General features: G+C 36.7%; 1 protein-coding gene across 33 annotated transcripts in view; it reads left to right on the top strand.

Moving 5' to 3' along the window:
- Positions 1–15,181, top strand: part of ZNF644 (zinc finger protein 644) — an 81,100-nt gene that overhangs the window by 51,697 nt on the left and 14,222 nt on the right. For 24 of the 33 annotated variants that reach the window (XR_010589699.1, XM_024105873.3, XM_065554234.1 and 21 more), the window contains 2 exons: positions 10,476–13,519; positions 13,724–14,329. The exons of 2 other annotated variants lie outside the window; for them this stretch is intronic. Coding sequence is in view for 30 of the 31 variants with exons in the window: in XM_065554219.1 (XP_065410291.1) it covers positions 10,476–13,519; positions 13,724–14,329 (3,650 nt within the window). In the remaining variant the exon portion in view is untranslated. The remainder of the gene's footprint in view (positions 1–10,475; positions 13,520–13,723; positions 14,330–15,181) is intronic. 7 more of the 33 variants (XM_065554236.1, XM_065554241.1, XM_065554235.1 and 4 more) reach the window with 1 other exon arrangement.

Below are 15,181 nucleotides of genomic sequence, written 5' to 3'. Positions count from 1 at the left end.
TAGACTTATAGAAAGAGACCTTCTAAAAACGTTAAAATGTATTACTGGCATGCGAAACCTTAAATTAGAGTGAATAAATGAAGACTCGGCACACCACTTCTGAAAGGTTGCCGACCCCTGGTCTACACTGTAGCTTATGTCAGCATAATTTATGTCACTCAGGGGGGTGAATAAATCACCCCCCTGAGTGACATAAGTTACACCGACATAAGCGCCGTATGGACAACGCTATGTTGGCTGGAGAGCTTCTCCTGCCGACATAGCTACCACCGCTCACAGGGGCTGGAGTAGTTAAGCTGACGGGAGCTCTCTCCCATCGGCTTAGAGTGGCTACATTGGAGAACTTACAGCAGCACAGCTGTATCGGTATAGCTATGCTGCTGTAAACTCTCTAGTGCAGCCGTAGCTTTAGTGAAGTTCCGCTGCAATTGATACACTCGTTGGCAATCTCAGTAGAGTCATCAAGCACTGAATACATGTGGAGACCTGATGGTCCCTCATAGAACAGAACTGAACACTCTGGGGGCTTGGGGAAGCTTGCGCTGTTGCCAGCCAAGCTGTAGTAAAATAGGAATTCAGATTACAGTGTTGTCAATCAGGCATCTTTCATAGGTACTAACTAAATTCACTATAAAAGTCTTACCGTTAAGAATGAAATCATACGATTCTTTTAATAGCCCAATGGGTTCCTGATCCATGACTACTACTCCTACATGCTATGGTAATACAAGTAATAATACATGAAACAGTATTTTAACAGTACATTTTTGCCATATGCATAGATGTGCTGCTTTTGAAATTGGGATTTCATTTTCATTACTAGTTTATCTTATTTAAATATTTTAATTTTAAAATGATGCACAGAGAAAAATCCATGGTCTTTTTATTTGTACATGTATATCCTCAATGAAAGGTGAATTTCTTTTGTTGTTTGGTTAGTAAAAAGCCATTTTGCCATTCCTGAAAGTTCTGAGCCTGAGGATATGGTGTATTTTACCAGTTCAGAAACTTTGGGGGTTTGCACTCTATCATTTTTTCTGTTTCTTAAACTGTCTGACTTTTAATGCCTTTTGTCTTGTTCAAAGGATTTTGGTTACCAAATCACAGCTAATTGCAGTCTCCTCTCCTTCCCCAATCCCCTTCTTTGGCCAAGGCAAAATCTGTTTCCTTTTCTGTAAGATGGGATGATATTTGAAAACAAGAGTGTTGTCTTAAGGCATTGTCTATCTGAAAAATGCGTTGAGATTATCATTTTCTATTAACTTAATACATTAAGATGTGATGCTTTTGTTGCAGAATTAGATGCGAAGGTGACATACTCTAGAAATAGTTTGGGTAGAAATTTGTATCATCGTGCAGTCAACTATGGTGTAAAGTAATTTGCTTAATTGGTCATCTTTAACTTTAATTACTCTGAAGACTCTGCTGTACTTAAATGTAATGTGATAGTTTGTATGTCACCAGGTACAAAAGAGTACATATTCAAGTAAATGCATTTGGTATGCTTATCTGAATCGGAGATCACACATCCAAAAGTGGGCTGGATATATTCTGATTGTTGGATGGAGGTGTAAATTGCACTTCTCCACACTAGCAAGGCCCACTGCACTTCAGCAAGGATTAACACCTAGTCAGGATAAACATTATTTCCACCTTGGACCTTGGGAGGAGTCCAGTGATCAGGAGCAGTTTGAATTTTGGTCATGGTTTGACCAGGGCCAGTTTTATTTTGTGCTTGGTGTCTAATCTCACATGCTCTGCTAATTGAGGCAGTCCTGGTAGTGTACTGAATTGACACATTTCCTGGCTGCCAGGCCAAAACCCCTGCAATGACTGTACTACCCACTTTGTGGGTTGTGATCACCCCCAGCATATCTTCAACATAAGGAATAGTGTGAACACTTTGCGTCACTACAGCCTTCTCTCGGCGGACACTTTGCCTCCAGCAAGCCAGAATATGGCTTAAGGACCCATGTTACAACCACTATACTACAAGATTTCAGAGTCACTCGGTGTTAACAGATCTATTGTCCCAGTTGAATGACTTGAAAAATTATCCATTTTCCTTCTTTCTGCAACTATGTTGCTTCTTGAGCACTTTCAACCCTTGCTGACTCATGGAGCCAGATACAAGGATTTGGATTCTGCTCTCTGACTTGAGTAGTGCCACACCAGACTACCTGGAAAACTTAATTTTAGCACTTCATTATAGTGGTAGTTAGGTTGGAATTGTTTCCAAACCAGTTTCAAAACTCTACACTTGTGAATTTGTAAAAACAAATGAAAAACACCTAGAGAAGGCCTGAATGATCTTTAGGAACACATCTGTGTGTCAGATGATTAGGGTGACCAGATGTCCCGTTTTTATAGGGATAGTCCCGTTTTTGGGGACTTTTTTCTTATGTAGGCGCCTATTATTCCGCACCCCCTGTCCCATTTTTTTCACAGTTGCTATCTGGTCACCCTACAGATAATGCATTTTAGTAAGTATACTCAAAACAGTCGATCCATGTAAATATCAGGAAGAACCATTGGCACTCCATTTTTTCTTTCCTTTTAAAAAGAGAGCTTTTCGTTAAGGGCTTAAAGGAGCCTTCCTCCATTACTCTTTTAGTAAATGTTGTAGAATGCTGTGTGTGTGTTTAATTAAATTCAACATGAGTAGCCAAGGGAGAAGAAGGTCAGATCATGTGCTAAACAAAGTCACATCTGCATTTACTGGAATTCTGTAAATTGTGGGTTTCTAAACAAGGCAAGCCCACAAACAGTGGAGATGGTATGATCCATAGTGCTATGCCATGAGTATGGGAGCACACTCTCAACAATCTGCTTTGCAAGTACAAGCAGAAAAGGGGGGAAAGCACTCTGAAGCCTTACATAAGGAACAGTAAATTTCTCTCAGGAAGCGGTCAGAATTGCTCTAAAAGGCAGAGAACCAGAACTGCTAAACTGTTCCTCCAAAAGCACAAGTCAATTATATATCCAACAATATGAATACCCAGAATTGCTAGCATCCAAAAAATTCACTTAAAGTCAAGTGACACCATTTGGGTGTTTTGCTGGGTGACTGGCTGGCTTCTGCTAGCATTGTTGGTGACTGGTGGAGCAGGCTGTCTCCCTCCAGGCTGACTGTGGGCAAGTTAATACCAATTTCTCATCATCTCTGTTTCTTTCTGTGCCCTTTCATTTTTTAAAAGGTCTTAAACTTTCAGTCTTGTTCCAAACCAGTGCTTGAACATGATGTGGCAATTAGCTTCATTGAAACAACCCTTCCCCTCCCCCCCTCAAATAATGAGTTCTTACATGCTCAGCTATAACAATATGAAGTAATGACTCCTGTTCGCATAAGGTTAACATTCTTTTTCCCTGTCATCTCAGATTTTACTTTGATCGAGATGGTATATTGGCCAGAGAGAGAGAGAATATAAAACCCAAAAAATCAACCCAAAAATTGTGCATCTTTTCTTCTTCTCTTCTCTCATGTATTTTTTTCGTTTTTCCTATCTATCTTTTTAATATCATTTTCTGAATAATGAGTTCTTGCCTGCTGTGACTCTTCCCTTCTCCCCAGTTGTCCTGTATGCTTTTTTCTTTAGGCAAAAATAGCATCCAGACTAGAACAGTGTCTCCTCGTCTCTTGGTCATTCTTTCTCTTTTCTCATCCATTATCTTTACTTTTCTGTCTTCGCTGATAGTCTTCAGGCTTATGCTTTCTGGCTGCAAATGGCCCTTCTTCAGCATGGCTACTGGACCAATCCACTAGCCTGACTGCGGTCCTGTCTGATCCCAGAACCAAAGAGCCAGCAGACTAAATTTTCTGTTTCTGCCCTTCATTTCTTGAAAAGCTGTGCTTTGGCTCTACCATCTTGTCTCCCAGTCATATAGGGATTGTGTGTGTTAGAGACCATTACTCTATGAAAGCTTCTGTATGTAAAATTATGCATTTTAGTAAGTACATCCAAAATAGTTGATATAAATATTAGGCAGCATTCTCTCTTCAAGGCTTCACTCTTGGGTGACAAAAGAGGCACAAGTGAAAACTTGGTGCAGAATTTTAAATGCCTTTCCTGTTGCTAAATGTTGGATCCATATTTCCTGTGAAAAGATTGTGCATGTGTCTGTTAAAAAAACAGTGTGCTGGGTTTATATAGGGTTAAAACTATTCTGAAAGGCTTGTTTTCTCCCTTTGATATTATATAAACAGGATGAATAAAATTAGCTCACCTTTAAATTGGCTCAATTTTTGGGGCCACCTACTTTCCAGTGTCCCTTTCAATCAGGGTTTCAGAAAATAACAAACAAACCCTATGGCCTTATTAAAAATGTCTAATATTAATGTCACTTTAAGATCCATGGTTTTAGCTCATTTACATTTGTACTTCTAGCTTTTGCATGAAAATGTATAATAGCTGTGGGAAAGTATTTTATGTTCTTTACAAATTTGGTTAAATCTTGTTGTTCTGACTTTCAGCTCCAGTGTTTTTTTGAGTATGCTGCAAATGCCTATAAAATAGAGGGGTTATAACAGAAATCGACAAGCCTCTAACTATAACGGTGCTAGCAGGCAACAGTATAATATATTTAGCTCTGTAGTGAACTAGCCTTGAATGAGAGCAATATTATAATTTGGTGTGTGACAGTATTACATGGCAAAGGTTGTCATTATGAAATAAGTACTCAAGAAATATTAACCTACTTGTAATAAATACAATTAATAATGTACATAAAAGAATGGAATTAAGTACATTTTCTATCAAAAAGAATTATTAATGAACAGAAAGTGGACAGCATAGATTTGATGACAAGAAGGTTGCGTCTAATCTGAATTACTGAGTGACCTAGGAAGCTTGCTCAGAGGGATTACAGAATAATTATGTTAATATGCAATTATCACCTCATTTCTTCTGTAGTAACCTCAAGATGTAGTGTAGTAAGGGTGTTATAGCAAGTGCTGATAGTTTGCAAAAATACTGATGTTTGAGATTTCTGAGACAATAAGATTAGCTTGAGGCATTTAAGTGATGATCTGTCATCTTGAAGACAGATCTGACCTTTGCACTTTTTTTAAAAAAAGGCTTATAGTATATCTAGCTACAGGCAGTTATAGCTGCAGAACTGATTAGGATTTTTCAGAAAATGAGATGTTTTATGTTAAATATTGCATACAAGATATTTAAGAAGAGTTAGTGGTTTTATTTTTTTGAATGTCCATTTATAAATAAAGTAGGGGGGACAAACTGTTTCGGTTAGCTAAGCAATGGGTCATATTCTACTCTTGGCTACACTAGTACAAATCTTGAGTAACTCAATACAATAAATAGTTGTGCTGGTGTAAATCTGGGGTAAGATTGCTAGCAGCAGCAGAGTTATTCCAGACTTCTACTGATGTAACTGAATTTGGCCTGGTACTTATATACAGTTGGATGATAGCACTACTGTAGTAATTTATCAATATTTCTTAGCCAGATATTGTAAGTTTATATTGTGTAAGCTCTTCAAGGCAGGGACTGTGTCATTCTGTGTTTGTAAAATAATAGCATATTTTAGGCATTGCTGCAATCTAAATGACTTGTTATACAAGATTTTAGCCAGAAGTCGTACCTTTTTTTTTTAAAAATTGAAATTAGCTCAGCTCTCTATCTTAGAAAAAGAGAGACAATGCTTAATATGGGGGGAGAGGGGGTATACTGTATACATTCAGCATTTACAAAGAAATAGGTGATTTAAATCCTGACACATTAAAGTGGCTAGTACTGTGCAACTACAGTAAGTAATATTTAAAAGTTACTACTGTGCATTTGGATCAGTTTGTATTGTTTTATGCTTTCATGGTACAGTGTATAGCATGAAGTTTTTTAAAATGTGTGCTATGACTGCAAGTTAAGAATAATATACAATCTTGGCTAAATCTTAATTGCTCTATTGATGCATCTAATTTTGAAAGTGCCTTGGATCAGATTACACTTCAGTAGGTCACTATTCTTGAGGTTCAAACATAAACATTCTCTTAAAAATAAGGACATTCAAAGCTCAGGATAGAACACTATTAAAACCATCTAGTCCTGCCTATTGTTTTATTGCATCCGTTCCAGGATATCAGAGTGCACGATTGTATGTTGTAGTATTCAAGTACAATCCAATAGGTTTAAGTATTGAATTTCAGCCTCAAATCTCCGCCTCCCAATACGCTCACAAAAAGACATTTAAAATCATTGCAAACATAAAGTTACTTCATCCTTTGGTGCCAGCTAATTGGCACCAACACTTTGTTCATAGGTGGGAGAATGCTACAACTAGCTTAAAATGATCTGATACATCTTAGTGTTGGAGTAGTATGCATTGGGGGCCTGATCCAAAGCCTGCTGAAGTCTGTGGAAAGACTTTTATCAATTTCGGTCGTATTGATTGAGCCCTCTCTGACTCATTGTCAATCTTCATAAACATAACACCTGAAGTAATTTATGAAAAATAAAAATATCTGATATAATTAAACTGTTCATTATACCATTAAAATAAATTTCTAGCTGGAGGTGGTTGGATTGTAATATTTCCATGTTCCATAATTTTAATAAAATTAAATACTCTCTATGGATTACTAAAGTCTTTATGCATTTACAATTTCACGTGTGCAACAGTATGGTTTTGTGTCTTCATCTGAACTTGTGGAAAGTTTTCATGAAGCCATTTTGATAATGAGGATTGCAATCTCCAAGCATCAAGCAGACATGATATTCTCAGTTTGCCACCCTGCTGTTCAGGGGGTACCAATGAAGTTGCTTTAAATGGGAAGCGTCTGTTCTTTCTCTGAACCCCTAACACCAGAACAGATGGGTAGAACGTGGAACATGGAAGGTTTTACTTCAAGAGGTGGTAACAGTGAAGCCACTCATTAACACTGAATTTACCACTTCGTTAGCAACATTGCTTCCTGTTGAGAAAAACTAATATAGGCTCTCAAATTGACTGAGCATACGTTTGTCTACCTCTGTGAATATAATAAGATGAAAAAAATACAAATCTTTTCAGAATAAATAACTTAAAAAGATGAAATCTCTAAACTCCATTTCAGAATGATTGAATAACCTGATATGATTCAGAGTTCAATATTTTATACTTATTCCATGAGAAATTTGACAGGGAAGCTGTGGAGCATCCTTAGTTTGCTTTTCTTTTAACTGACATTTGCACTACTGCTTTTTAGTGCATGTTTGTGCTACCCATTTTTAACTTGTGTATGTGATGTAAAGACTCCTGCTGGGTGCTGCATTATCGCCATTTTAGGGTGATAACATTGAATATGATCTTATTATAAGTCTTTTAATTACTGTGGAAATTTGCTAATCTCAACATTTAATAGAATTTTGAAAATTGGAGAAATGGAAGGATTAAAAATTGATGTTTTGTCTAGTTAGGTTTACTTAAGGATATGGCATAAATCCGTTTAAACAATGTAAGACAAACCTAGTTTAAAGAATCTGTCATTAATGTATACTTCATGTATTTGTGACTGCACACTGATATGAGTAATACTATATTACTTTAATGGAATTGTTCTGAGTATTGATACAATGAAGAAAAGTTTTTGATATATATTGCATGTAATGGAAAGCTATTTTCATTATACAACAGTACTTGTATTATCATTTCTTCTTCCCACTCTTTAGCCCAGTTTAGTTTTTATAAGGTGGTACAGAATAACTACGCCAGGAAAATAAGATAGTAAAAAATTGTTGTTGGGGGGAGAGGGAGAAAATTAAGTGTGGCTTGGTAAATCTGTGCTTTTCCTTCTCTGTAAATTGGCTCCAATATAAACAGTATAGCAGCTGCATTTCCATGAGGACTGGCATTTGCTGGCTTTGTGTTAGAAGGAGGAGATTGTCTTTAGAGTGAACTATAAAGGATTTTTTTTTTTAAAAAGGCACTTTGGGTCCATTTTACTACTTTTTGATTTGTTAATAAGATGAAAGTGTGCTTTCTTTAACTTACTGCTTGATTTCTATTTTTAATTTTAATTTTAGGAAAAAGGGATGTCTAGTGTGGTCCTCCTTGGTTTTGTTGAAGGACCATTGGGAGGAGTCAGAGATGTTTGTTGTGATGCTTTAATTGAAGGAGTGTAGGTGATGACTTTAACAGAGGCTTTCTTTATTCAAAATGTTAATTAGTAATTGAAGTTAAATAGGTGATAACAACAAACAGATAACAAAGATCAAAATTTTCAAAAGTGCTTAGTGATTTGGGCTGCCTCAAGTTTTGGGTGCCCTGTTTGATACACCTTTAAAATTCTCTCTCCCTTTCTGTTGCTTAACTTTCACTTTTTGTAATGTGAAATAAGTATAAAATATTGAACTCTGAATCACATCAGGTTATTCAATCATTCTGAAATAGAGTTTAGAGATGTCATATTACACTTGCTCTCCAGTTGCCATAGTGTTCCATTCTAAATGGGGTTGGAAATCCTAATGTTAAACCAAGTAAAAGAAAAAATATTTTTGGAGTTGAGTAGGAAGGGTGCAGAGGAAGGAGGGAAAAATCTTTCAGGTGAACTTTATGTAGCATAAGGAAGTAGTGAAAGAAAGACACCCAACTTCTCTTTTTTGCAAGACACATTTAAATTCATTAACTGATTCAAATAACCCAGGTCTGTCTATATACTCAGTGTGCTTTGCCATGTTTATATCAATGATCATAGACTAGAATTAGGTTTTTGTTTTCTTCTTTCTGGTACTGTGGAGTTCCTTGATCACTAGAACAATTTAATAAATTGTTCCATAGTGAGTGTCAGGTCTGTTGTGGCAAACACCTTGAAGTGGGTCATGCTTTCAGATACAGAGCAAGTTCTCTTGATTAACTCTGCAGATGCTAAAGGGAGCTTTTGACTTTTCTGATGATGCAAGTTCATTGAAATGATTCTAACATGGTGATCTTGGAAACCTTTATTCTTTTCCAACTGTAGTTTTATGTCTGTAACCACTAATGTGTAGATTAGAACGTTTATAGTAAACAGCTAAAAATGAACTCTCCGTTGGCTTTGTAATCCACATTAATGTACTTATAAATTGTATTTTCAGTATTTTTTGTTAATAATACTTTCCTGCCCTTTTTACCTGCATGTACTAATTCATTTTTTAATCGGGAGATTAAATGTTGTATAAAGAGATGACTGGCGGACAATTTGGGGGAGAGGGAGACATCAAACTAGTATCCTCATTAAGCACTGTTGCTTTTACTTTGTTATAAAGTTGATTTGATTTACCGTATATACTCGTTCATTAGCCCATTTGTTTATAAGCCGACTCCCCAAAATGGATAGGTAAAAATAGCAAAAACTGTATGACCCTTTCATAAGCCGACCCTATATCAGGGGTTGGAAAACTTTGGCTCCTGGCCCATCAGGGTAAGCTGCTGGCGGGTCGGGACGTTTTGTTTACCTGGAGCGTCTGCAGGCATGGAGCCCTGCCACAGGGAGCTGAGGGGCTCCATGCCTGCAGACGCTCCAGGTAAACAAAACAACAATGTGTTAGATATTCAATTCAATGATTCCATAGAGTTTAAAATCATCAAATTTTGGTGTAGACCTGTTTGTAAGCCGACCCCCGCTCTTTAATGCGTCACTTTTTTACCAAAAATATTTGGCTTATGAACAAGTATATACGGTAATTAAGATCTAACCATTGAAAACTACACACTGAATATAATAGAAAATTTCTGTAAATTGACAAGTCCAAAGCCAGTGAAGTTTGTAAGGTGAGCAAACCCAACAGATATGGAACAAGGTATTTAGGCCCTGATTCTGCAACCACTTTACTACTGTGAGTAGTTCCACTGGAATCACTGGAACTACTCCCCATAGTAAAGTTAAGAATATGTGTTTGCAGGATTGGGGGACTTAAAAGTTCTGCTGGTATTAAGCTGCACAAGCCAATTACTTCCAGTTTCCACCATATTTTCCCTTTTAAACAAATACAAACTGTAGGACATTAGAAGGAGGAAATGGTGTTAAGGCTGCAAGATCAGGTAGTAAGCACTTTGGAAATTCCACAAGTTAAGGTTACTGTCTGCCCATTGCAAATACATAGGAAATACTATTTCTTTTCCTTGCAAAATGTTAATGTTAAGGTATATCATAAAGTATACAGGCTGTGTAATGTGGCTAAGTTAATATTGTTATCTCAAACTTAACTTTTTGAACTTTCAGTTTGTTTTTAATGCTTTATCTTGCAACCTTAACGTTGCACAAATTAGGGGAAGAGGTGCATTGGATTCACTTTATTTTTCAAGTTAATAGAGAAAACAGTCTGCCCTGAATCTCCTAAATGAAAAGACTGAATTGTTTTAACACAGGCAAAATGATTTTTCAGCTTTAAACAGCCAATCATAATACAGTACATTGCTGCAGAAATAACATCAATTTAAAACTGCTTTTATCAGCTATTTCTGTGCATGTCTAACTACCGTATTTTTTTTTTTATTTTTAGTATAAATGTGCTTAATAGACAGACCAGCAATATGGATGATTCAAAGATAAATACTGAGATTACTGGTGCTAAAGAAGGACTCCTAGATGACAGCAATTTCATCTCCGAGGGAAAAAGTGGCATTCCTAAACCACAAGAGAGTGAAACATCATTTCAGAAAAACAATATATTGACTCTGCCGGAAGAGCTGTCAAGGGACAGATCCGAAAAAGCCTTAAGTGGAGGCCAGAAGTCTCTATTTATACATACTGGTGCTCCTACTGTTTCTACCGAAAACTTTATCTTGCCTAAAGGAACTGCTGTTAATGGACCAGTTTCACACTCCACCTTAACTAAAACTTCCATTATGAATAAAGGTAGTGTTTCATTAACCACTGGACAACCTGTGGGTCATACAGATTCCTGCTCAACTTTGCCAGCGGTACATGATCTCCAGCTGCCTGCAAAGAGTACAATACAGAAATCAAGTCAACACCAAGTGTTATTTTTGTTACCTGATGTAGCACAGGCTAAGAACCTGACTCATTCCATTAAAAATCTACCTACCTCTGCTTCAGTTGGTTGTGATACACAGAAATCAATAGGAAATAGTGTGAAATCAGATAGCACTTTAATAAGCCAAGTAGAAGTGTGTGAGGATAGCAAAAGTTTACTAGTAGACGATGATTGTGTCAATACATTAACAGGAATTTCCTCAGGTACAGGTGGTTTCAGATCAGGAAATGATACAAACTGGGATCCACAAAAAGAGTTTATACAGTTTCTTATGACAAATGAAGAAACAATAGAGAAGTCTCCAGTTCACTGTAAAGTAGGTCTAGAGAAAAAGAGAAAAAGAAAAATGGATGTTAGCAAGATAACACGTTATACAGAGGACTGTTTTAATGATACAGATTATATTCCCAGTAAATCAAAATTACTAAATGTTGACTATTTAGAGCAGAGTGAGGATCTAGAAGTAGTAGAACCACAGAAATATGCATTAACAAAAGTGAAGCCTGAATCAACAGATGAGGAGTTAGAAGCTGTTGATGCTATCCAACAATTGATTTATAGTCCTACTAACAAATGTGCAGAAGATACTTCTCCAGTTCACACTAGCACTTTTCTTTCTAGTACTTTAAAAAACAAATGTGAACAGAATGATTCAGAATCACCATCTACTTTTAGTACTGATGAGCCATCATTTTATCCTTGTACAAAGTGCAATGTGAATTTTAGGGAGAAGAAACACCTGCATAGGCATATGATGTATCATTTGGATGGGAACAGTCACTTCCGTCATCTCAATGTTCCAAGGCCCTATGCATGTAGGGAATGTGGACGGACATTTCGAGATCGTAATTCACTTCTTAAGCACATGATAATTCACCAGGAAAGAAGGCAGAAACTGATGGAAGAAATCCGGGAGTTGAAAGAACTTCAGGATGAGGGTAGAAGTGCACGATTACAGTGTCCACAATGTGTATTTGGTACCAATTGTCCCAAAACGTTTGTGCAACATGCTAAAACCCATGAAAAGGATAAAAGATATTACTGTTGTGAAGAATGCAATTTCATGGCTGTGACAGAAAATGAACTGGAATGCCATAGAGGGATTGCTCATGGAGCAGTAGTGAAGTGTTCAATTATCAGTAGTGATATGTCCCAGAGAAAAACACAGAAAAAGACTTCAGTGAAAGATCCATATATAGGCTCATCAAAAAAGTCAACCACATATATGTGCAAAATGTGTCCATTTACTACATCAGCCAGAAGCATTTTAAAAAAACACATGGAATACTTGCATCCAACATCGTGCATTGATCCATTTGGTAGCCATCTTAGATTAGAAAAAAGGAAAAGTAGCATAATTGAAGAACCTTTAGATTTTGGTAGCAGAACTAAACAGTTGATCAAACAATCATCTACATTTCCAAAGAATTCTGTTCTAAAGCAAGATGTAAAAAGATCGTTTGGCTCAGCTTCACAATCCAGTAACTTTGCGAAACTTCACAAGAGACCCCGCAGGATACAGAAGGCTCGGAAAAGTGTTTCACAGTCAGCTGTAAGTGTGTGCAATCAAAACTCTACAAACAAGACTATTTTGATTAAAAATAGCATTGACCAAAAACCTAAATATTTCCATCAAGCAGCAAAACAAAAAGCTAGTGTCAAAACAAGCAGTAATTATTTATATAGGCACAAATATGAAAACTACAGGATGATTAAAAAATCTAGTGATCCTTATCCTTTACATTTTAAAAAGGAAGAGTCCAGCTCTGTTAGTTCTTTACGTTTATTTTCATCATCAAATAGTCCCCATAATAATTGTTTTATGATGGATTCTCATAATCTTGATTCCAAAAGCCCAGAAGGCTATAAAGACCGTAGGCGTGTAGCTGTAAAAAGAGTGGTTAAAGAGTCTAAGAGGGAAGGCTCTGTTACAGGAGATGATTTGGATTGCTATCCAGATTTTCTACATAAAATGACTGTTGTTGTTTTACAGAAACTTAACTCTGCTGAAAAAAAAGACAGCTATGAAACGGAGGATGAAAGTTCATGGGATAATGTTGAACTATGTGATTACACTGCACAGTCTATGGAGGATGAATCTTACAGTGATATTAATCAGGATCATGTAAACCTATTCCCTTTATTCAAAGGTAAAATGGAGGATCAAGAAGCTGGTGATAAATCCTCTCTTCATTATGAGCAGAATGATGGTTTTTATTTTGAGTATTATGAAGATGCAGAGAGTAGTAACTTTCTGCATGAATTACATGATCCTCAAAATTTAGAAAACGTAGGAACAGCATTGCCAAAGCATAACTCAGTTTTCCATTGGACTGATTTATCACTTGAGAAGAAGTCCTGTCCATACTGTCCAGCAACATTTGAAACAGGAGTTGGATTGTCTAATCATGTCCGTGGGCATCTTCACAGAGCTGGATTAAGCTATGAAGCCCGCCATGTTGTTTCACCGGAGCAGATAGCGACAAGTGACAAAATGCAGCATTTCAAAAGAACTGGAACAGGAACCCCTGTTAAACGAGTTAGAAAAGGTACGATTTTTTAATTTGGGTGTGCAGTGGGGGGTAGCGGAGGATATAATGGTCTGTTAATCATAAAAGAGGATGAATTATGTTTTCTTTCCTTTAAAAAAGGTGTTTTTTTGTACTCATGATTAAAAGTTTATAGTGTTAAGTACAGTTAAGTTGTTCAAAAATGTTTGGAAAAATTGATAAATCATTATTTTTTCTTTTTAGCTATTGAGAAATCTGAAACTTCTTCTGAACACACATGCCAGCTCTGTGGAGGTTGGTTTGATACGAAAATTGGATTGTCTAATCATGTGCGAGGACACCTGAAAAGGCTTGGCAAAACCAAGTGGGATGCACACAAGTCTCCAATCTGCGTTCTAAATGAGATGATGCAAAATGAAGAAAAATATGAAAAAATCCTAAAGGCATTGAACAGTCGCCGTATTATTCCCAGACCATTTGTCGCTCAGAAACTTGCTTCAAATGATGACTTTTTATCTCAAAATGTTATACCTCTTGAAGCATACCGTAATGGCCTAAAGACTGAAGATATTTCAGTGTCTGCATCCGAGGAAGAAGGTCTGAGTTTCCTAAATGAATGTGATGAAACAAAAACAGTACTACATGATGAAAAAAAAAATCAGTCACTTACACTGATAGAACTTCTGAAAAATAAAAGGTTAGGAGAAGAAAGGAATCCTGATATCTCTCCTCAAAAGATCCATAATCAAACTGCAAGGAAGAGGTTTGTTCAGAAATGTGTTCTTCCATTAAATGAAGACAGTCCATTGATGTATCAGCCGCAAAGAATGGACTTGACTATGCAGTCAGGTAAGAGGCTGTTTATAGCTGTCTAACTATGCTTCCAAAGAGTTCTTTCATTTATTAGAAAAGGTATTGCAGTGTAGAATATTTTTCCTAGAACACAGTTCATTTAACTCTTGTTTCCTTTACAAAATACTGAGTGGGGAAAGAGAGTACAATAAACTTCTAGTGTAACTTGCCCAACATTAGTGAATTTTCTTGCACAAAAAATAGTTCTTTTTCGGCATGTGGTTGGGGTGTGATTTAAAAGGAGCCAGAAAATAAGCAAAAGGTTAGAGAAAAGTACAGCCTTTGATAGCAAAATATGCTGCTCCTCAACAAAAATAGTTGAAGTAGCTGAGTGCAACCCTTAGACCTCCCAGAGAGTAATCTAACTTGTGCAGAAGCAGCATTTACCCAAGCTGACAGAACTATTCTCAATGTTACAAAGGCATAATATTTCAAAACTATGAACAACTATTGAATAATTTCAACATTTTAGGCAAACATGCTTCTTCAGCATAAATTAATGCATGTTTGTTGTATAATTGTGGCTGATGTGGGAAACTGCTGTTCTCCTTTTAGCCCTGTCTACCCTGGGAGAAGAACTGTGCTAGTTACAGCTCTGTTTGAACACAGTGGTTGCCAGCAGGGTTCTAATGCACAATCCCTGACTGTTGCGGGCAATGATTTTTTTTTTCCCTGAGAACTGTGCTAATAAAACAATTCTGTAATTTTTGACTACTTGCTAGATCGTCTCCAGCCCCGTTTTAGAACGATGTTCTTAACGCAGCTCTTGCAGTAAAATCTGTTTCCATTGGTTAGGGAAACTCTACTAGTATCCTTTGATAACACCTTTGTGTAAACAGAAATTATAGC

This window comes from Chrysemys picta, chromosome 8, assembly GCF_011386835.1.
Source record: "Chrysemys picta bellii isolate R12L10 chromosome 8, ASM1138683v2, whole genome shotgun sequence".
In the NCBI taxonomy this organism is placed as follows: Eukaryota; Metazoa; Chordata; order Testudines; family Emydidae; genus Chrysemys; species Chrysemys picta.
The sequence above is the reverse complement of the archived record's forward strand: the minus strand, read 5'-3'. Positions and strand labels throughout refer to the sequence as shown.